Below are 21,446 nucleotides of genomic sequence, written 5' to 3'. Positions count from 1 at the left end.
ATACTGTTACTTAGCTAAGTAACTGTGACATATTTCTGTCATTCTGAAAGTTATCTTGATGGATCTTTGTCATTCCATTACCATTTTAAAGTCTCATTTTTGGTATTTATATATTTGTAGAATACTATTGTTTTTGACATTCGATTATTTAATGTTGAACTTTGGCTTTGCTCTCCTAGATGGTAGAGTCCTTTTCCTAGATGGCTGTTAATAGGCGTCTCCTAGGTTGAAAATCTAAGAGGATTCCCATTTTGGATGAAATTTCTTTTATGTTCTGTCTGTATGAAGGCGCAATACTGATAATCCAAAGATATGAAATGAACTTAGGCTAATTTCTATCAAAATTATTGGACTTTACACTGCAATCTTTAATTGGCTTTTTTATTCACTTGTTAATTTATTCCATTAAACCAGGCAAACCACAAGTTGTAACATAATCAAAGAACGTGGCTAAAGTATAACAGGTATGATGAAGAATGACAGAACTTCCTGGGGCTAAACAAGGTTAATTTATTCCAGTTATTTCCTCCCTCATCTCCTGTCTCAAGCAATTACAAATTCAAATTGTCCTCTCATAGGTTCGCAAAATCCTCCTGAACATTAAAGTTTCAATATGGTTACAAATTAAAGGTTCTTAAAGGCATCTAGGAATATGGTGAACTAAAGTGCAAATAGGTCTCTGCAAACAAAGACAATATTTTAGCCTCACAGAACCAGGGACCCGGGTTCGATTCCAGCCTCGGGTAACTGTCGGTGCGGAGTTTGCACATTCTCCCTGTGTCTGCGCGGGTTTGCTCCGGGTGCTCCGGTTTCCCCCCCACAGTCCGAAGATGTGCAGGCTAGGTGGATCGGCCATGCTAAATTGCCCATAGTGTTCAGGGGTGTGTGGGTTATAAGGGGATGGGTTTGGGTGGGATGCTTCAAGGGGTGGTGTGGACTTGTTGAGCCGAAGGGCCTGTTTCCACACTGTAGAGAATCTAATCTAAACACATGCCAACTTCTCCCAACTAATTTCCATAAATTACAACTCAGTTGTAATGAAATGGACTGGATTGCCACTCCAGCCCATTTTTCCTCCCACAAATCAAAGTAGGAGCTCTGTATTTCTGACAGGAGATTTCATTTAAGGTTCCTTCAGAAATATAGAGCTATAGTTCCATTTTGACAGTTCTTTCATTCAGTAGAGCTGTCAGAGGAAGACCTACAAACCCCCTTTTCACGGCAGCCAGTTACTCTATTCTGAACTTTATTGACATCTGCTGTCAAGGGTAAGTATTTCAGGTGAATGTGATGTTAGGGTTCTGGAACAGTACAGTGCCAGATGGGTACTGTGTAGGGTGCTAGGTGAGATATGGCACTGTTGAGCAGGGACCCAACCAGGGTGGGGTTGAGAGATAGGTGCCAGTAGGTAGGAGACAAAGAGGCCAAGTAAATGATTTGAAGTTTAGGAATGGTCAGGGTGGACAGGAGAGCAGGGAGGTGGGGAAGTGTAAGCTAAGTATGGGGTCTGTTTAAGAGTTAGTCTAAATTTTCCTGATGTTCTATTTAATTTCATCACAGCCGTTTAAATCCTAGCATAGAAGAATTGGGCCAGCAGAAAATTAACTTCCCAGGCAATTCCTTCAGAGTCGGCTGCAATGTGGATTCCACACAATTCCTGGTTATGCTGGAACAACAACTGGCCAGCCGGAGAAAAATCTACATCAATATTTATAAGCAATGCAAATTCAACAAGGTCAACATTATATTTTAGCTGACAGACATTTTAATGTTTCTTCGACTCAATTTCTTGCAAAACCACTTTGGAAAAGTCAATGAGAGAACAATTCTGGGAAGATGGATATTATGCTATATAGTTACCCTATAACTAGTTCTGTAGATCCAGGACACATTGATGTGGCCTTATCTAAAATGATTACAATGAGCACCCCAACACCACACACTTCTGAGACAGTAAGAACTGCTGACGCTGGAGTCAGAGACAACAGTGTGGAGCTGGAGGAATACAGCAGGCCAGGCAGCATTAAAAGACCCCCATTTCTGAAGAAGGGTCTTGGCCTGAAACATCAGCTTTCCTGCTCCTCTGATGCTGCCTGGCCTGCTGTCTTCCTCCAGCTCCACACCGTGTTATACCATACACTTCTTACTGGCTGTAGGGTCCAACAAGGGACAGAAAACAAAAGCAGTCAATAGCTAGCCTGGGTCTCTGAAAGAGAGGTTATACCTCTTAGAGGAGGTAGCTATTAGGAGGGGCAGAGTTTTAAAGTGAGTGGAGGTAGATATAGGGGAGACATCAGAGATAGATTCTTTTCTCAGAGTGTGATCGAGGTCTGGAATGCAATGCCAGAGGGTAGTGGATTCGGCCTCATTAGGGGAATTTAAGCGGCTATTAGACAGGCATATGGATGGTAGTATAAGGTAGGGGTGGAGGTTAAATAGATCTTAGGATTAGTGTAAATGTGCGGCACAACATCTTGGGCCGAAGGGCCTGTACTGTGCTGTACTGTTCTATCTCCTAGAGAGGAGCTGCACTTCTGATTTGCAAATGTTACTTACAAAGTCATTGCTGGAAGCATGGGTGAAGGCATTGGCTTAGCAGAGTGTGCATTTGTCCTAAAGGGCTCAAATCTGTTCTCATCAATGCTGAATTTTCTCAGAGGAGACTTTGGATCAGTCTGTGATTTTTATTTTGTTTTCCCTCTCACAGAGTGGGCTCCAGCTTCCAGGCTCTAATAGTACACACTTAAAAGGACAGCAGCTGTTTCAGCTTTGCCCAAGCCTCAGAACACTGTATTTTTGCAACAAATCTGAAAACAACAGATTTTGGATCAGCCTACCTTTAGCCACAGGCCCAAGGCACCATAGTCACAATTAACAATCAACTCATCAATTCATGTCAGGAGTTCTATTCTCTGGGAAGTAGCCGTTTCAACAACATCACGTTCAAAAATGAACTCGTTCAGTGCTGAGCAGAAGCAAGCTCAGAATTGGCTGGCTTAACGTCAGGCTTCAGAAAAAGTGTGTAGTTTGTCTCAAATAAAAGATCAACATTTACTGGGCAGTGGTCGTCATATCTAAGCAGCCTTCAGGTTATTGAGCCCACCCCATTCACATGTGGAACCCATTCAGCTATGTGCATGCAGTCAATAGCACCAGGCCTGACAAATCCTTGCGCATTTTCCCTCCCGCTTCCCTATGGTCAGGAATATGGTAATGAAGTCCTCCCTTCTCATTCAGGGCCTCATCCTTCACTATCAACATTGTACAGGTTACCACTATTGAGAATCTGAACTGGAATAGCCATACAAATATGGTGGCTACAAGAGCAGATCAAAGACTATGAATCCTGCAGTGCATAACTCACCTCCCAGCTCCCCAAAGCCTGTCTACCATCAACAAGGCAGAAGTCAAGAATGTAATAGAATACTCCCCACATACCTGGATGAGTGCAGCTCCACAACACTCAAGAAGCTTGATACCATCCAGGACCAAGCAGCCTGCTTGATTGGCATCACATTCACAAGCTTCCATTCCCTCCACCACCAATGCTCAGTAGCAGCAGTGTGTACAAGATGCACTGCAGAAATTCACATATCTGTAGACAGCAGCGTCCAAAGCTTCAATCACTTCCATAGTAGAACAAGGGCAGTGGATACATCGGAACATCACCTGCAATTTCCCCTCCGTGCCATTCACCACCCTGACTGGAAATATATCATCCTTTTGTCAGTGTCACAGGATCAAAACCCAAAACTTCCTTCCCTGATGGAATTATGGTCCATGTATAGCACATGGATTGCAGCTCACCACCACTTTCTCAAGGGCAGGTAGAGGCGAGCAATAAATGTTGGCCCGGCCAGCAATGCCCAGACCCGCTGGGTGAATTAACAAAAATCACCCTTCTGAAGCAGAGATAGATGACATACTGGGTGATAGTGCTAATATTGCCTGCTTCTGCCTGGAAAGATCGACCAACAGAAATTTAGACTGACTGCTTCCTTGATAGTCAGAGACAACACCATTTTAACCTGCTGGAGAACACCAACACAGGTTTTAAGAGAATCACAGTTTAATGACCAACACAGAACATTGTACATGCATGATCTGTATGATAGAAGAGTAAGTCAAAAGCTCCTCACCTGAAAGTTATAGACAGTTAACTCTTTAACTGGCACAAGTGAATGTTCTTAGACAGTTCTTGGTCACTGGAGGTGTCCAATTCAAAATTAGTTTCAGCCAATAGACACTGACGTTAGGTGGGTATGATGCAAATACTCTACGTGTTTTCATCCAAATTCACATAACAATCAAAGGTAAGCTTCAATGAATCAACTAATCTTTGTAAAATATGCCAATTGTTAAACAAAAAGGAAAATGAAAATTAAAAGAAATTTTCAAAATCAAATCTGCATGAAGTGTTTGAAAATTTCAAAGTGGAATTGTAATGATTTCTGAATATTTATATCAGCTGATGTTTAAATGGATTTAATTTCTGAGAAGTGTACCTTGTAGAACATCAAATGTGTCTCATAAGGAATTGGTTACATACTTTGTATAATCATTTGCCATGGCATGCTTCAAATGTATCAGGATTTAAATACCTTTTGGTGGCATTCCTGGTGATTCAGAAGCTTTTTGTGTATAAAATGGATGTCATATCGTACAAAATATATCATGAGGGCCATTATTTACTGTGATAGTAAGTCATTTTGGTTTATTCCACATGCAATGCTAAGATTTTTAATCAGTACTTTTAGGTTTGATTTCCATTCTCAATATTCATCTTGGAATCTAAACCATTGGCTTTACTTAACAAATAAATAATTATTGGTACATGTATTATTTAATTTTTATCCATTAATTTTCTTTATAAAATAGACACAAGCAGTGCTTTGCAACTTGTTGACTTTGAACTTGAGCAACTTTGAGAAGCTGAAATACAATTTTATACCCAAATTCTTTATTTCAGGAAAAGGAAAAAGAATAAGAATTAAATTAGAGTGGGGTAAGAAAGTCATCTGGATTTTCCTTATCAATGGATTACTTGCCAGAAGTGTATTTGAATTACAGTTTTGTCTACTGATAGTATGTCATTAACAACCAGTTCAATTACATTTAAAAATGCTTCTGTTATTCTTTTATGGTAGGCTCCTGGTACTATTAATTCTGCACTTTTTTTTAACCTAAGGTAGACGACCAAAGGAAAGATGAATACCCAGTCCGCCTGCTTTGTTCAAAGTGTCAATGCAGCTATTTGATTTCTTTATTAACACGACCCACTTCAATAATCTTTCAATCGATGCTCAACAGGAATATACATGCCCTTACACTTGAATGCTATTTCACTAACATCGTGTTGCCAGCAAAGGGAAACACAGGCTTTTAAACCCAAGGTTCACTGAGAAAATGACACAGCCTAATTAAAGGGGGCAGCCTTGGTGACATCACCTCATCGCCATTTAGAATTTCCTTGTGTCATTTGAATTGCCTTCCATTTGATGGCGCAAAAAGTGTCATCATACTCTCTACTTTTTTTTCCTGAAAAGGGGAAATGACTCATGATGAAAGGCAGTGTTGCAATTCTCAGCCTCCCAGGGTTTTTGCTCTAAAAATTAACTTTCCATCTCAGAGCCTCATGCAAATGTAAGAGGAGGAGGCTGCAACTAAAAGGGCATGCAAAGAGTGGACACACGAGAAGGCAGTTGGTTTTAAGCTGGAAGCATATTGTTAGATCCATTTTAGTGGAAATTGTTTTTACCATTGATGGGTTATTTGTGGAAAGATTTGGAAAAGTAGAACACCAGTAGAGAGCCATTTCCATTTTAGGAATTTCTGCAGTTTTCGTCAGACGATGAATACAAAAGCCACTTGGCTGAGCTTGGAACTTATTCAAGTGAATATTAACACGAGCTGTTCCTATTGCATTATGCATGGTTACTTCTTCTCAAGGGAGGCGTAACCTTCTGATGCATTCCCTCGGGTTGTTAAAAATTTGCATAACTGCAGAAACATGGGTACCAGTGATAAAGGACCAGTAAAACAACAAACCTGGCTTGTTAAAGCGTATAGAATTCCACATGTATTGGTTTAAACTGATTTGATTTAATTTATTGTAGTCATGTGTGCCTTGTTACAGTGAAAAGTTTTGTTTTGCAAGCAGTACAGGCAGATCACAGCAAACAAAGACACGCAGATCATAGGGTGCTTAGACTGAACGAGGCATACAATGTTACGACTGCACAAGAGGTTCACAAAGCAAAAATCAACAGCTACTTGAAGTTAGAGAAGTCCATTCAGCCATGTAATAAGGGCAGAGAAGAAGCTGTTCTTGAACCTGTTGATGCGTATGTTCAAGCTTTTGTGTCTTCTGCCTGACAGAAGAGGTTAGAAGATTTCGTGCGCACTACCTCCCAAACTGCCTTTCGGAATGAGCACAAGTGGGAAGGGACAAATCTGAATTGGGGGAATGTCACATAATCCAGAACTCAGCTGCTTAATTCATTCAGAGAGTGTCATGGTGTATCGCATCACCATTTGGCACCTGCCTATCAAGTTTCACCAGTATAATTGCTTTACTAGATCCACCAGCAACCTTTTTCAGCAAAAAAAAACTTTTCTTGTGAAACTCAGTCACAATCCCTTTCTGAACTGACGTTGAGGATCACATTTCTTTCCAGCAAGCATGGATATAACCACAGTCATTTTAAAATTACATCCAGTCATACTATCAGAACAAAACAGAAGTGTGAGAGAAAGCGTAAGAGGCTGAGTGGTTCATTGGAGAGAGTGATTGTGGAATTGAACAATGTTCTAGAAGACTGGAGTCATAATAAACAATTCATACTCATTGTGAATTAATTCATGATCATCAGACTGTTCGATTGCACAGATGTATCTAGTTAACCTTTGCTTCAGTATAGTGCGGGGGGTAGAGGAAGAGATTTACTTCCCTTAATGTAATTTTATCAGTAAAGCATCACACTGACCCTGCAATGGCTCAATTTGAGCATAAAAATGAAAACTTAAAAATCATTTGATCAGCAAGTCCTTTTAGATGAAACTAACTGGTACCAATTTTATGTATTACTGGGAGATTAGTAAACTTGGCTGTTCCCAGCTGTTAATACACTGATATGACAAATTACAAATAGTACTGATCAGCAATATTCTTCCTACTTTATTATTTTCATGGCACATTACAAGATCACATAATTATAAATGAATAATAAATGCCTTTCAGCCCACATTTGTTCCTTCAACTAGAAAAAAATCCTAAAATCCACACCTCCTCCCAACCATTACAATATCCAACTGTTACTTGAGCACCTCCAGGGATAAACGTTGTATTAACTAAGTTGAATTTCACATTTTACATGCACCAAAGAAAACAACTGTTTTAATTTTAAAGCGTGAACCGTCCAGATCCCAGACTTGAGCTGTGCAGATCCATCCAGATCTCCAGCCCCCAATTTGTTACAGGGTTGAGGTTGGCAGCTCATCTGAATCCCTCTGATAATTAAACCAAAACACAAACCCCAACCTGCTATGACAGAAGTAGAAGGTCCCCTCTAATAATTACCCACAAAGCACCTAGAGAAGCTTACCCTTCCCCTCAATCTGTTAACAGAGTGAGTAAGAGAAAAAAAATCCCTGATATCCACTTTACAAATAAAAAGAAACAATTTATGTATTTAACCCTAACAGTGAAAAAATTAACAGAATTACTAACAAACCAAACAATTCCCCCGTTGACTACTAACCACTCCCTAACTGAATAAAATTCTACTGGCATGCTGTTCAAATGAACAGAAGTCCCATTTATACAAACCCAATTAATAAGACAGCAATAAATTAAAACTTAATTTCTCCGAGTTCACACAGACTGTCTTCTGGAACACTCTGCCTTCTTCAGCCTTTATCCCTTGCTCCCACATCGCAAATGTCTTTCTGCCGCTGATTCTGCTAGCAGAGATGTTTTTCTCTGTAATTACTTGTGAGGACTTCTGGCTCAAAATACCATGGTGCCATTTTAATTAGATAGTGCTTTCTTTAAGACCAAAACAAAAGTGTTGCCTCTTGACAGTTGGTTCAAAATAACCTGTCCTTTGTATCCCCGATGACACATCAAGTTCTCAGAATATGATTGGTTTCAGGTTGTCAACACCGTCAGTTTTTAAGTTCAAGACAACAACATGTGAGGCTGGATAAACACAGCAGGCCAAGCAGCATCTCAGGAGCACAAAAGCTGACATTTCGGGCCTAGACCCTTGAGCAGAGAGTTTTTAAGTTCAATTGGCTTTTAGCATCGAAGGACTTGGTTTGAATTGATTGGTTAAGTTTGAATTAATTTGTTGTCTTGATAAAAACGCTGCTTAACTGCTTGATACAAAATGTTTCCATTCAGGTGCTCTTTGTGTGCACCTGCACTCCAAAATGCTGGTCAAACATCCATTTTAACTCAAAGCACTAAAAAAAAACATCTTTTAAAGGGACTACACCCTCCTTTTCACCAAAATCATTTTGTCAATTTTACACACATCAACATCGCAACAAGCACCAGATAATTATTGAGGCCAGTACAGAATATAACAATAGTAAGATCTACAAGCTAATAAGGATTAAAAAGAGAGGCGCTAAAGTGACTGTCAGCTCCTTAAAGGATGAGAAAGGGAAGTTAATAACGGGAAATGGTATAGACAACAAATGATTGACAGCAGGGTGAGGGGGAGGCTCTCTTTTCTGGCTGCCAAGGTTGACCACTACACCAGAGATAGTGGCCCAGTTCTGTGCAATATCCTGGGTGAGACTCACAGAGGTTGTTGTTCATTAACTAGATTCTGTTTAAACTCCAAGGGGAAAATCAAAATCTGAGCTTTCTACTTGAGCCATACTTATGCTTTTCTCGACAGTGTGAAATTCTAACTAGCGGGTCAGGATAAATGAGTCATTTTCAGGTTGGTAACCTGTAACTATTGGAGTGCCATAAGAACCACTGTTGGATTCTCATGTAATTGCAATCTACATGAAGGACACTGATGAAAACCACGAATGCATCATTAATACCTTTTGAGTTGCAGCCAAATGCAAGCAGGAAAGCAAGTTGTGAGAAGAATTAAAAGGGGAGATGTTTATTGCCTTGCATGAGGCTGGAACAAGATAGGGGAGCAAAAACTGGGGAGGAGGCAAGGTAGACTGGCTTCCTGAACATATTCAGCATCAGTGAGAACAGCTTCAGACAAGCTTCCACCACAGGGGTTGGAACGATATTTGTATCCGTGGCAATAGAACAAATATTCAATAGACTAGACCCTATGCTGAAGAGGTTGTCTCATGAGGAGTGATTCAGCAAATTTGGTCTGTATTCTCAGGAGCTTAGAAGAATGAGAAGTATTCTCATTGGAACATAAACTCTGAAGGAGATCAATAGGGTAGATGCTGAGAGATTGTGCCTGTTCATCTATAAATCTAGTATGTGGACACATACTCTCAAGATCAGGAGCATATAATTTAGGGCTGAGATGAGGAGAAAATGTATTCAAAGAGTTGAGAATCTTTGGAATTCTAGATCCTAGCAGTTAAGGAAAGGTAGGCAACATGGACCCACCAATTTCCTCAGAGACATTTCTCCTCCATCAGTAGGATGTTTTTTCTACTTACTTTGCCTGCCTTTGCCGTATGTTGCAGTTCCCTGCCCTCTTCAACAGTGGCCATAATCTCTGGCAGCACTCCCAAGCCTCCTGAGCTGCCAACCCTATGATTGGACCAACAACTTTCAAGGGGATGTGGCCATCCCAAATAGGGCCATTGGAGGAGCAAGTTCAAAATAATTAAGTTCGACTCATAAGTATTGAACAGGAGAGTAAGTAATACAAAATAAAATAGCCATATCGGATGCAAAAAACTGCAACAGCAAGGAGTTTCTTTCGTTTACAGCTCTTTATAAATCAAAAACGCAGGATGTATATCAGGGTGTCACATTAATAACTAACTGATGACATTTAGATATGATTCTCAATCAGGAAACATATCGAAATGAAAATTATAAAGGCCATGGCAACAGAGAGTTATCATTAAGGATTAAAAATATTACTGTAAGAATGGTACAGTAAAGGTCACAGATGACAGCGCATTTCTTGGATATGATTAAAGACTAGAAATAGTGACTAAAGAAATATGATGTAAAGTCTTTTTAAAATAGTAAAACCTCAATCTCTTAAGCAACATGATAATGCTGTACAGAAATGCTTTTGGTATGACTGTATATTCCAATGATACGTCATGATTGATATTCATCGTTAACAACGTATTCAATCATGTGTTTGAACCTTATTTCCAAATGGGTTTTGCTGCAAACCTCATTTTGATTTTAGACTTTCTGTAGCAAGAGTAGTTCAGATGTGTTTTTGGGAGTTCTCCATGCCTTCACACTTTTCCCTTCATTAACATGCAGCTAAGTTATAGGTAGCTGGCCTATTGGGTCCTGTGACCAACCAAAGCTGCCTTTAAAACTAGGCTGTGAGCTATCAGTTGAAGCTGACACCTTAATAGTTGTGCTATTTTGCATGTGTTGCTTTTGCAAATACAGAAAAATAGCTAGAGCAGATTACATTTATAGGATGTGTGTTAACATGCCACAAAGAGGAAAACAAATTTAAAATGGAAGAAAATCACCAAAGACTGAAAGATCAGATATATATTTCAGATAATTTGGTGTTCTTTGCACATTTTAAGATCATTGGAGAGGTATCAGTGGAGTATCAATCAGCCGGTGTCCCAGGACACAGTCAGGAGGGTCAATAATGAATCTTCTAGGCCTGCCCAGAATTTCTATAAGGATAGACGGAGGGAGTTAATTGGGCAGGAGGCAAAATGTAAGTTTCCTGATGATGGGTTCAACTTTTTCTAATAAGCTCTCAGAACTTTTCAAGCAGTTCGGATCTCCTGAGCTGCAAAGGGCAGGAATGACTTTTACATTCATTAGTATGTTGTGAATTGCTTATTAACACACCAACACAGCAAGTGACATTCACATGTGCCATCTTATTACCCAAAAAAACATGCACAGTCACTGACACGGTAGCTTTTGTTTCACTAGCTGGCACTGGAGGAGCAAGTCCGAACAATTAAGTTTGATTCATAAAGTAGCGGAGTATGAGAGTAGGAAATCAATATAAAATTAAATAGCCAGATCTTTCAAATTTTGCTAAATGTATGTCACTAACATAGTAAATGTTAATTCATCGTTAAGAGACATGTACCTAAACTACAGCTTCCTTCAACATGCAAATATTTTGACTACAAGACCACAAGAAATAGAAACAAGAATAGGCCATTCTGCCCTTCAAGCCTGCTCCACTGTTCAGTTGGGTCATGGTTGATCTGATACTCGTCACATCCACTTTCCTGCCCTGACTCTTAGCTACCTCGAAAAAACTGATATTTGTTTGCTGAATAAGGTGTTGTGCCTGAAGCCTTTCCAATCTTCACAAGAAATCTCACACTCATGCAATGTGTCAGTTTGTCATCCAGCACTTAACTGTAGGGCTGTAAGTTCAATGGGTCCATTAGTCTGCCCACGTAAGGCAGCAACCCTGATCAATTTCAGCAAACCTGACTGTGTTAGGCAAATGGGACATGACCTCATGGGGAGGGACAGAGAGGGGGGAGACTGGGTGAAATAGAAAGACAAGAAATAGTCCTTAAAAAGATACAATTGTTAGGGGCACCAGAAAAATCCTGGGAAATGGTAGGAGCAAACTGGGATGCAGTCACAGAGGACAATGGGGACAATGAAGGGTGCGGGAATCACAATGGTGAGCATTGCTGTATCAGGGAGGGACAAATATCAGTGGAACAAAGTGATGGAGATGCAAGGGTGAGGCTGGGCATTGGGACCTCAGTGAAAGAGATATGTACAAGGAGATAGTAAAAGGAATAGTTAAAGGTAGAGGGGAATTGAAGATAGAAAGGAAAAAGACCATTATAAAAAAGTTATGGCGGGGAAGATGTACCAAAAAAGGGGGAGGGTGGAGGGAGAAATTCACTCATGCTTAATATCACTTTGTGCAAAGATTTTTCTCAGACGAGGGTTTTGGAGAATGCAGAGCATGAACAAGGGCAGGGGCTCTTGATTTGTTTGCTTGTATTTAGCCATGATGAATACACAAAATTTTTTAAAATGTCAAAATTGAAAGGTGAGTGAGCTGGAGGTGTGTGAGCTGTTGAGTATTGTAGGCCCCTTCCTGTTTGAAATATGATCCATGATTGACATGTGGGATGCAGTATCATGGCTTTGCTTGTCATCCAGGGTTGGACCAATGAAGTGAAACAACGCCTCTACATTGGGGAAACCAAGCGGAGGCTTGGGGACTGCTTTGCAGAACACCTCCGCTTGGTTCACAATAAACAACTGTACCTCCCAGTCACGAACCATTTTAACTCCCCCTCCCATTCCTTGGACGACATGTCCATCCTGGGCCTCCTGCAGTGCCACAGTGATGCCACCCGAAGGTTGCAGGAACAGCAACTCATATTCCGCTTGAGAACCCTGCAGCCCAATGGTATCAATGTGGACTTCACAAGCTTCAAAATCTCCCCTTCCCCTGCTGCATCCCAAAACCAGCCCAGCTTGTCCCTACCACCCTAATCTGTTCTTCCTCTCACCTATCCCCTCCTCCCTCCTCAAGCTGCACCTCCATTTCCCACCTACTAACCTCATCCCGCCTCCTTGACCTGTCAGTCCTCCCCGGACTGACCTATCCCCTCCCACCTCCCCACCTATGCTCTCCTCTCCACCTATCTTCTCCTCTATCCATCTTCGGTCCGCCTCCCCCTCTCTCCCTATTTATTTCAGAACCCTCTCCAATGAAGGGTCTAGGCCCGAAACATCAGCTTTTGTGCTCCTGAGATGCTGCTTGGCCTGCTGTGTTCATCCAGCTCCACACTTTGTTATCTTGGATTCTCCAGCATCTGCAGTTCCCATTATCTCCAATTAGAAACAGGGCAGCTGATTGAGATTTCTGTCATCCAAGGGTTTGAGAGACAGTCCTGTCTGATGGCAAGCTCACTAAGATAGAACAAATTTATATAGGGTCATATAGGAATCAGGAGACAGTGGCATTTACTCTGACAGACTGCAAGAAATCAATTATCTAACCGCTTGACCACTGTACCCAGTCACACCTCTGGGTCAAGTTTGAATTGACTACCTGAGCCATCCCCACCCACAAAGCCTTCATCAGATGGATTTGTCTCTTACAGGCATCACTGAGAAAAGATGTCCCTGTCCCCTTACACACCCTAAAGTAGGAGCTCAAGTGAATTTCTCCTCAAGGGATGCTAAATTAGGGCTGCCTTCTGCATCTGCTTTGCAATCTTCAGATTTTCCAGGGATGGAGGCGGGTGTTGAAACCAAGGATTCAGAAAGAGAAATGAGAATCAGATGGCTTGTAAATGTGGCTCCCAATAGTAGCATGCAGGAGGTCCCAGAACTTCCTGCCCATCCTTCCACATAAGGTCGCATGGAGCAGTTAAATGGAATCATATCATATACAGAACATTAATTCTTGGTGAGGAAGGAACAGAAAAGACATAACCAGGGATTTACAGCATGGCCAGTATTTGCAGGAACTCTCCAAATTCACCAACAATTTGAAGTTCAGAGGTGGCTGGAGAAGTGCCTACTGTCACAGCAGCGTGTAACTGATGGAACAGAGACAGAACTTCTGCCTTCATCACCTGCTCCAGTAAGCCTGCATCACTGCTTAGAAGGCATGGATTATTGGAACTAATTCATTGCACGACAAAAGACTTTATTAAAGGGGCACTACTCACAGAAATTACTGCCAAGATATTTGATCACGATTTGCATGCAGAAAGCTTCCCCTACAGTCTGCAATACCACTCAACAGTCTATTTGAAAACAAACCACTGAACCAGGTTCAAAGGTATGTTCAATGCAACAGGAGTGGGCTTTTCAGCCCTTTATATCTGCCTTGCCATTCATCTTGGTCATGGTTGATCTGTATCTCAGTTTCAGCTACGTTCCCTCACTGAACAGCTTCAGCAGCATTCTGCAGAGAAAAAAAATGTTCAAGAATTTCAGGCTTTTCATATCCTTGCTGAAATCACCACTGAAAAGCTTAGTTCCAGTTAAGCCTCAGGTCAAGTTTGTCCTGGGTGCATTCACCAGAGAAAAAGATTTTTTTGTCACTCCACTATTAAATTGCTTAATTATCTTAAACACTTCCAATGCATGTTTTTTTTAGTCTAGGCATCTTTAGTGTTAGTAACATTAAAATAGGGCTAAAAGTAACCCCCATATTTGAGGTACAATAACTGAGACAATGTGAGGGGTGAGAAGAGAGGCAGCAACAGACAGATATGATTCCATGGGTGCACAAACCACTTTTCAGTTGATGTCAGAGGTTATAATGAAAATGTTTAATGAAAGGGTTGAAGAGACATCAATTATACTATATAAATTCAAAGATAACTAAGGTAACACAGTGGTCATGTTTCCACAGGATGGACTAATGATCTAAACAAACGTATTCAAATCCCATGATGGCAGCTGGGGAACTTAAATTTATTTTGTTGAATAAATTACACTCAAAAAGGCTATTATTAAAGGTGGGTGTTCAACAACCACAAAACATCCAGCTTGTTGCTGAAACAAAAAACCCAATGTCCACAGGAAACACAACTCCAAGTCCACAGAATGTACATCATCACAATCTATAACTTGACAGATCTACCATTACCATCAAGCCATGCTAAAACTTTGGTTCAAAGTAGGAGGTATTGGAAAACAGCATCTGGGATATCTAAAAGGGTAACATCACAATACCAGACTGCATGCTCATGAACAGCAAAAGACGCTTCCTAATGTTAAGGACTCCCTCAACCAAAAGGAACAGATCCAGACTCATTATTGTACTGTATCCAGTTATAAATGTTGATGAATATTTAAACAACTAACAGAAGAGTCTTTGAGTATCTCCATTCACAATGATGGTAGGGCCAACATGGTCCAGATTATGGGAGATGAAAGGAAGTACATCAAGGCCCAATAAATGGGAGCCTGCTGTGCAGGACCAGGAACTCAGGCAAGACACAGCGCAGGATCAGTGATTTCTGTTTCTGCGGTCCAATGTCATGAAAAGAAGAAGGTTCAAGCACTTGCAATTATCTAGAGCTAGAATAGTAGAATGTGTGATCCATCTCAACCACATGAAATGCCCATTACAGATAACAAATCTTCAGCTAATTCAATTCACTCGTCATAATAAAGACATTGATGAATATGTTGGAAGTTAACAGGTCATGATAATATCCCATTTATGTTGAAGATTTGTGCTTCAAACTAATCACAGACTGAGCCAAGCTTTTCCAGTACAGTTACAATAAATACTTGCATCTATTCAGCAATAATATTCATGGTCTCACTGTGCTGCTAAGGAACATCTGTGGAGTTTACTGGAGGAAAGAAGTAACTTTATTTAAGAAGCATCTTTTTGTGGCTTATTTTGCCAGAAAAGAGAGAGTGTGCAAAAACATGCAACAATGCAATCGCTTCCTGCAAGGATGTATACAGTGTCTCATTGGCATGATATAGGTTTGACCATTTATATTATGAGCAAGCTATTTCTTTTTTTAAAAAGCTTAGTCCATTCCAGCAATTGCCAACTGTCAATCAACACTCAAATATCAAGTAGGCAATTAAAGATGTCAATGTGGGCAGTGGAGTTGGGTGCTACCCAAATGGAAAATAATGCATTTTCAGATGTTGATGAGGGACAGCAGGTAAACTGAAAAATAGGAGGTGGCCACACCAGAGCTAACTGTCTAGGAGCAGGAGAATAGACAAGTGATACAAATCTCTGGCCATGATTAGACGGTGAAGAATGAAACAAGGCAAGTATAATCCCAGTAAACTGGATGTTGGAGGAGGAGGAGTGGTGGAAGAAGATGGTGTGATCAATTCTGTCAAAGGCTGCTACAGATTAGAAAGGATTATTTGTGTAAAAACAAACTAAGATGCCACTTGTCACCTTCCACAAATAATAAACAGTCCCTTATTTCCTTCAGCCTCTGTTCTGGTAAGAGATCAAGGTGCCATTTCAAATATCAGTTGGCAAATTGAATCACAAAATAAAGAGCATAGCTCTCAAAGTTTTGAACAGATTTCCCTTCCACTAACTGACCATTATTCAAGAGAGAAACAGGTGGCTGGCAATTGAAGCACACCTCTCTCCAACTCCGTACATAACATCCAAATACTTTACACATGCTCCCACAACCAAGAAAGAGCAGGTTAACAAGTTACAAACAAACATTCAGAAATCAGCACCAAAATTACCCTGAGTAAGGTGTAGCAAAGCTACTGTAACACTAATGACTGACCGTTTTCCTCCGCTGAAAAGTGAAGAAAGCTCAGCCTGAACTTCACAGTAATATTTGGGGATCCCACTTCCAATGTCGTCATTTCTTACCATAACTGATGGAAGTAAATGTGCAATGGAACTAAGTAGAAAAGATGTTATTTGTGAAATATTATAGAATAAATTGACCAAGAGACAGCCCAATCCACTACTGTATAGAATTCAAAAATTGTTTACAAATAATTGAGGATTGAATGAACACAACCTGATGCAAATGATCTACATATTTTGTTACAAAATGCAACATGCGGTTGACTTTTCATTTTTATTCTGTAAATTAGAAATACCTGTAAGATAATGTTTTGTAGAATGTTCTGAAATGTTCAGAGCTGTGCAGTTTTTAAAAATTGTTTCATTACTTTAATGATCATCTAAAACCATGTTGGAAATTGTGATTGTGATCAGAACACAAATAAAATGAGCAATTTGCCATCACAATGGTTTTTAATAAGCCAGTTTTCTACCTGTACAAGTGCAATTTCCTCATACTCTAGTGTTACATATGTCCATATAAATCTGGATGAGGAGTAGGCCATACAACCCCTTCAGTCTGCTCAGCCATTTGATAAGATCATAGTTAATCTGACCGTGTTCTCTGTTGTTGTATCTACTCCCTGTACCTTCTGACTTGCTCGGTCAAGAATCTATGACTCAACCTTGAAAATATTCACTACTCTCTTGGTAAAGAGAATTCCATAGACTAATGGACCCAGAGAAAAGTCTTCTGTTTCCAAGGTAAATAGAAGACAACTTATTTTTGAAATGTGTCACTGGTAAGGTTAATCCTTTTTCTGTTTCAAGAATAAATGAGTTTTTCAATATTAGCTCTCAGAATAAATATGCAAATTAGCTTTGCATTTCAATGGACACAATTATTTTCATTAATCATGGTTAGTAGTTATTACAAAAGCATTGTTAAACTAAATATATTACCTTTTGAAATTCACAGCTGTTCTGAATCATTCTAAGAAGTATCTTGTCTCATTATTCATACCTAAGTTCATTTGGTTTCTTGTATTTAACTAACTTTTCATTAATATATTGAAAACTTTGATAAGAAACAGTCGCATTTTCACAGCATTTGTCACTCCTTTCTAACCTGAGAGAAACTAAATGTTCACAATATTATTCTTTGTGAATGAATAATGGTATAATGGTAATTTTGATAAACAATGCACTACAGCTGCTGAACTGGTTTTTTTTGCCTTTTAGGACAGCTTTAAAATCGACTTGATTATGACTGAGTAAATTTGATGCCTCACTTGTCCAAATGAAGATGGGATTATTCCTTTCTTTCAAATAAAGTGTGCTGACAGGGAACAACAGTTTTGAATTCACTGCTAGTTATTTTAAAATGTTCACAGCATTCAAACTCAGTTTGATAACGTGTTTAAAAAATGCACACTAATAGTGGAGAGGTTAGATTCCCAGCCTGGTCTATTGGTCGCAAATCGAGTGAAGGAGAATTTGTACTTAAAGTAACAACCATAAACCACACCCACAGAATGACACTAAATAATCTCTGATGCGTTCATAAACTGGGAAATGTTTACATGGACATTAGTTCAGTACAGCACTGATGTCCACGTCTTGACTTAAATGAAACTTTCAGCATTATTAATTGGGAGAGCACTTTGTTTATTGTATTTTGCATAGCTATATACAACAGGGTCTTTCAAGTTTAGATTGAAACCCTTTGTCTCGCTGTTACCTGGATGAGCTCCCAATCAAACGGGGCTATACGGAAGGTCCAGATAAGGAGCACAAAGATCTCTGCTCTTCTACAAGTGCAAAACAAAAAAAATACCAGCGCGCCATGAATTAATTGATAATCACACCTCCATGTTAAAAGATCTATCGGAACCGGTATTTTACACGAAAGTTAATGCCGCTTTGGAGGAAAAGGGGAATTCGCCGGCCCCCTGTAGATTTAATGATTTGTGGACGATATCTAATAAAAGCAGTCTCTGAACATATAAGCAGCCTTAAGAGTTGCGTTGAGAGACTAAAATCATAACGGATTAACTTTAAAAAGGAAATTAAAAAGATGATTCCAAAGTTTAATATTTAGGATGTTCGGGCAGTAAGCGTTACTGGAGACAAGTTAATATGTACTTTCTATGTTAAAGCTACTGGAGTGTAGAGATGGATAGAGCATTAGAACAGTAATTCAACTACTTAAAGCCTTCAACGAAGTTGACACTTGGAATGGTCAGAATAGTGATGGAAGTGATAGGCAAGTGGTGCCTATAACATGGAGAATTGAAAGGATGTGGCTTCCACTGGACTATAAACTGAAAGGTGAAAAACAGGGGAAAGCAAAAATACTGGATAAATAAATACAAGATCTTACCATCTTCGTTCTCATCAAATACCGGTGTTTTGTGGGAATGATTGGCGCCCATATTCCTGCTCTTGCGCATACCCCGTGAACCTTGGGCACGGTGGGAGTGAGAACCGCCAGAACGCAGGAGCCCTTCAGTAAGTCCCTGTCAGAGCAGCTCCGAGAGGATAGTGCTGTTCCCTCACTGCTGGGTGGCTACTGTGAAATACAAGGGTCCGCGCCTCGCCCCTGTCCATCGCTCTCGCTTCAACGTGTCTACATGACAACTATTTCCATACGGTGGGCTTTACATCATCTCGCCGCCAGGCAGACAGTGAAAACGATCCATCTACAGCCGACCATTTCGGGGTTTACAGACTGTGCTTTCTTTCACATATATAAAAATAATGTTGACTGTAGGTGTTTTTTTTAAATCATGCGTTATTTTTATTCTGTCAGCGGAACGGGAGAAATGTCTCTTGGTAGGAATCCACCTTGTCCAGTAAGCGGGTAATTGCGTCCCTCAATGTCTCGAAATGCTCAAGCCAGCTGAAGTGAGCTCGTCGGTGAGAGACGGGCGACAAACCCCAGGTTTCTCCCAGATGTTAGAAACCACGATGTAATCTGACGGTCAGCCGCAGGTGAATTTCCTATATACTTAACAAGGACATTTAAAATGGGAAAAACGTTTCGCAGTTTCCCATTTCCTCCCGTGCCTGGTACTGATGGATATATATAACATATACATATATATATGGCTGGTCCCTCGCAATATTTCTAGCCACCTGAAGTGGGGGCTCTCTTACTATCGATATGATATTTTTTAACTCTTAAAGCTTGCTGTGTTGAAATTGAGCAAATTACTAGGGTTCATTTCAACACGAATATATTTATCAATTACACTCTTGTAGCGAGGCTGGGGGAAGTGACTGACACCCAACAGTATCTGGAATGGTTTCAAGGCAATTACCCTGATAAACATTGGTTCCCCATTCAGGTGTATCTGTGTTACCAATTAAAGTGAGATCGTCTCACACTTGGGTCTAAGGTTTAGTTCATGATATGACTCCTCACCTTCCCCCGAATCAAGAACAATGTTTTGGAAGGCTGGAAGATGAAACCCAAAATGCGCGAATAACAGCCGAAGGCAGGGAAACGAGCGACGAATTAACGTTAAAAGCTGAGGAGATGGATTGAACCGGCCGCTCGGTCATCAGGGGCAAGAACAGAATTGCTGGAGAAACTCAGCAGGGTCCAGCATCTGTGGAGATGAATCAGAGCTAACGTTTCGGGTCATAGGACCCTTTCTGAGAATCCAGCTCACCAGTGAGATATGCTCCAAGATTTCGCCCTCAGCATCGTTTTGATTTGTATTTTAATCGCACAACTTCAACCCAAAAGCGTCCCTGGAATACGGGCGCCGCTGGTTAGGCCGGGAGTTGAGGGTTAATCGCAATGCTGTGCGTGTGGATTCACGTGTAGGTCAGACTAGGGGAGCGGGGCTGAGGGATTGTTTCGTTTTAAGAAAAAATAATAAAGTTTCACCCTCGCCAAAAGCAAAATACGACAGATGCTGGAAGTCAGAAACAAAAACAAGTGTTAGTTCCCAGGTCGCTCGGTCCGAAACGTTAGCTCTGATTTCTCAGTGTGGAGCTGGACGAGCACAGCGGGCCAGGCAGCATCAGAGGAGCAGGGAAGCTGACGTTTCGGGTTGGGACCCTTCTGGTGGTGAAGGCCCGAAACGTCAGCTTTGCCCTGCTGTGTTCCCCCAGCTCCACGCTGTGTTATCTCAGACTCCAGCATCTGCAGTTCTTACTACCCGAACTCTGATTTCTCTCCGTTTGTCCAACAATTTCTGTTTTTGTTGCTGGAAAAACTCAGCAGGTCTGGCAGCATCTGTGGAGGGAGGGAGAGAGAAAAAAGAACAGTTGAGGCTTCCACTCTGGCATGACTATTCCTCGGTCTTGTTTGTTTTTGACGATATCTTGTGCGTCTGCTGAGAACTTGCTGAGGTAAGCCTTAAATTTAGAGTAAATGAACTCGTGGCTGTGTGCTCCCCCAACGCTGCCTGGCCTACTGTGTTCCTCCATCTCCACACTGTGTAATCTCTGACTCCAGCATCGGCAGTTCTTACTATCTCTGAGTCTGTGGGGACATCAGCGACTTTCTTAGACCCTTAACAATCTCCAGCCCATCCATTCATTAAAACACTGAACTACATCGTTCCCTTTCTGGCCGATTCCTCCCCTCCCCAAAACCTGCGACGGGTTGCTATTTTAGTTTTTCTCTTCTGCGTGTCAAGAAGAGCTCATCTGTGTTTGCCTAGCGCCCTTCATGACTAAACGACGTCCCCCAAAACAAATTTTCACGGCGAATGAAGTGTTTCAGGGAAACGCAAGAAGCGAGTTACACACCGCAAAGTGCCAGCGACTTGTGGGGTCCCAGGTGGAGGGAGCCTGTGATTGTAAAAGGGAAACTGCGGGGGAGTGAGAGGAGGGCAGAGCTCCTTTCGGAGATGGCGAGGAACTGACTGTCTCTTTCCCAAGCCCCGAAAATGCACAATGAACTCGAAGGGCGGGTTGCAGACTTTCTGCAGAAAGTTGTTCCTTTATGCAAATAATATATTTACCTGAACGAAGAAAAAAAACTGTACTCGGCAGACCCAGTGACTCCTGATGGCA

At 40.9% G+C, this 21,446-nt stretch overlaps 1 protein-coding gene across 4 annotated transcripts in view; it reads right to left on the bottom strand.

Annotated features, from left to right (window-relative positions):
* Positions 1 to 20,339, bottom strand: part of LOC125458504 (serine/threonine-protein kinase 32B-like) — a 320,594-nt gene extending 300,255 nt beyond the window's left edge. Inside the window, exon 1 of one of the 4 annotated variants that reach the window (XM_048543851.2) lies at positions 18,796 to 20,339. In XM_048543851.2, the coding sequence (XP_048399808.1) occupies positions 18,796 to 18,865 (70 nt within the window). In that variant the 5' untranslated portion in view covers positions 18,866 to 20,339. The remainder of the gene's footprint in view (positions 1 to 18,795) is intronic. The other 3 variants (XM_048543844.2, XM_048543828.2, XM_048543836.2) reach the window with 3 other exon arrangements.
* Between the last annotated feature and the right edge of the window lie 1,107 nt (positions 20,340 to 21,446).

The sequence above is a fragment of the Stegostoma tigrinum genome, chromosome 1, assembly GCF_030684315.1.
Source record: "Stegostoma tigrinum isolate sSteTig4 chromosome 1, sSteTig4.hap1, whole genome shotgun sequence".
In the NCBI taxonomy this organism is placed as follows: domain Eukaryota; kingdom Metazoa; phylum Chordata; class Chondrichthyes; order Orectolobiformes; family Stegostomatidae; genus Stegostoma; species Stegostoma tigrinum.
This window is presented reverse-complemented; position numbering and strand designations above follow the sequence as displayed.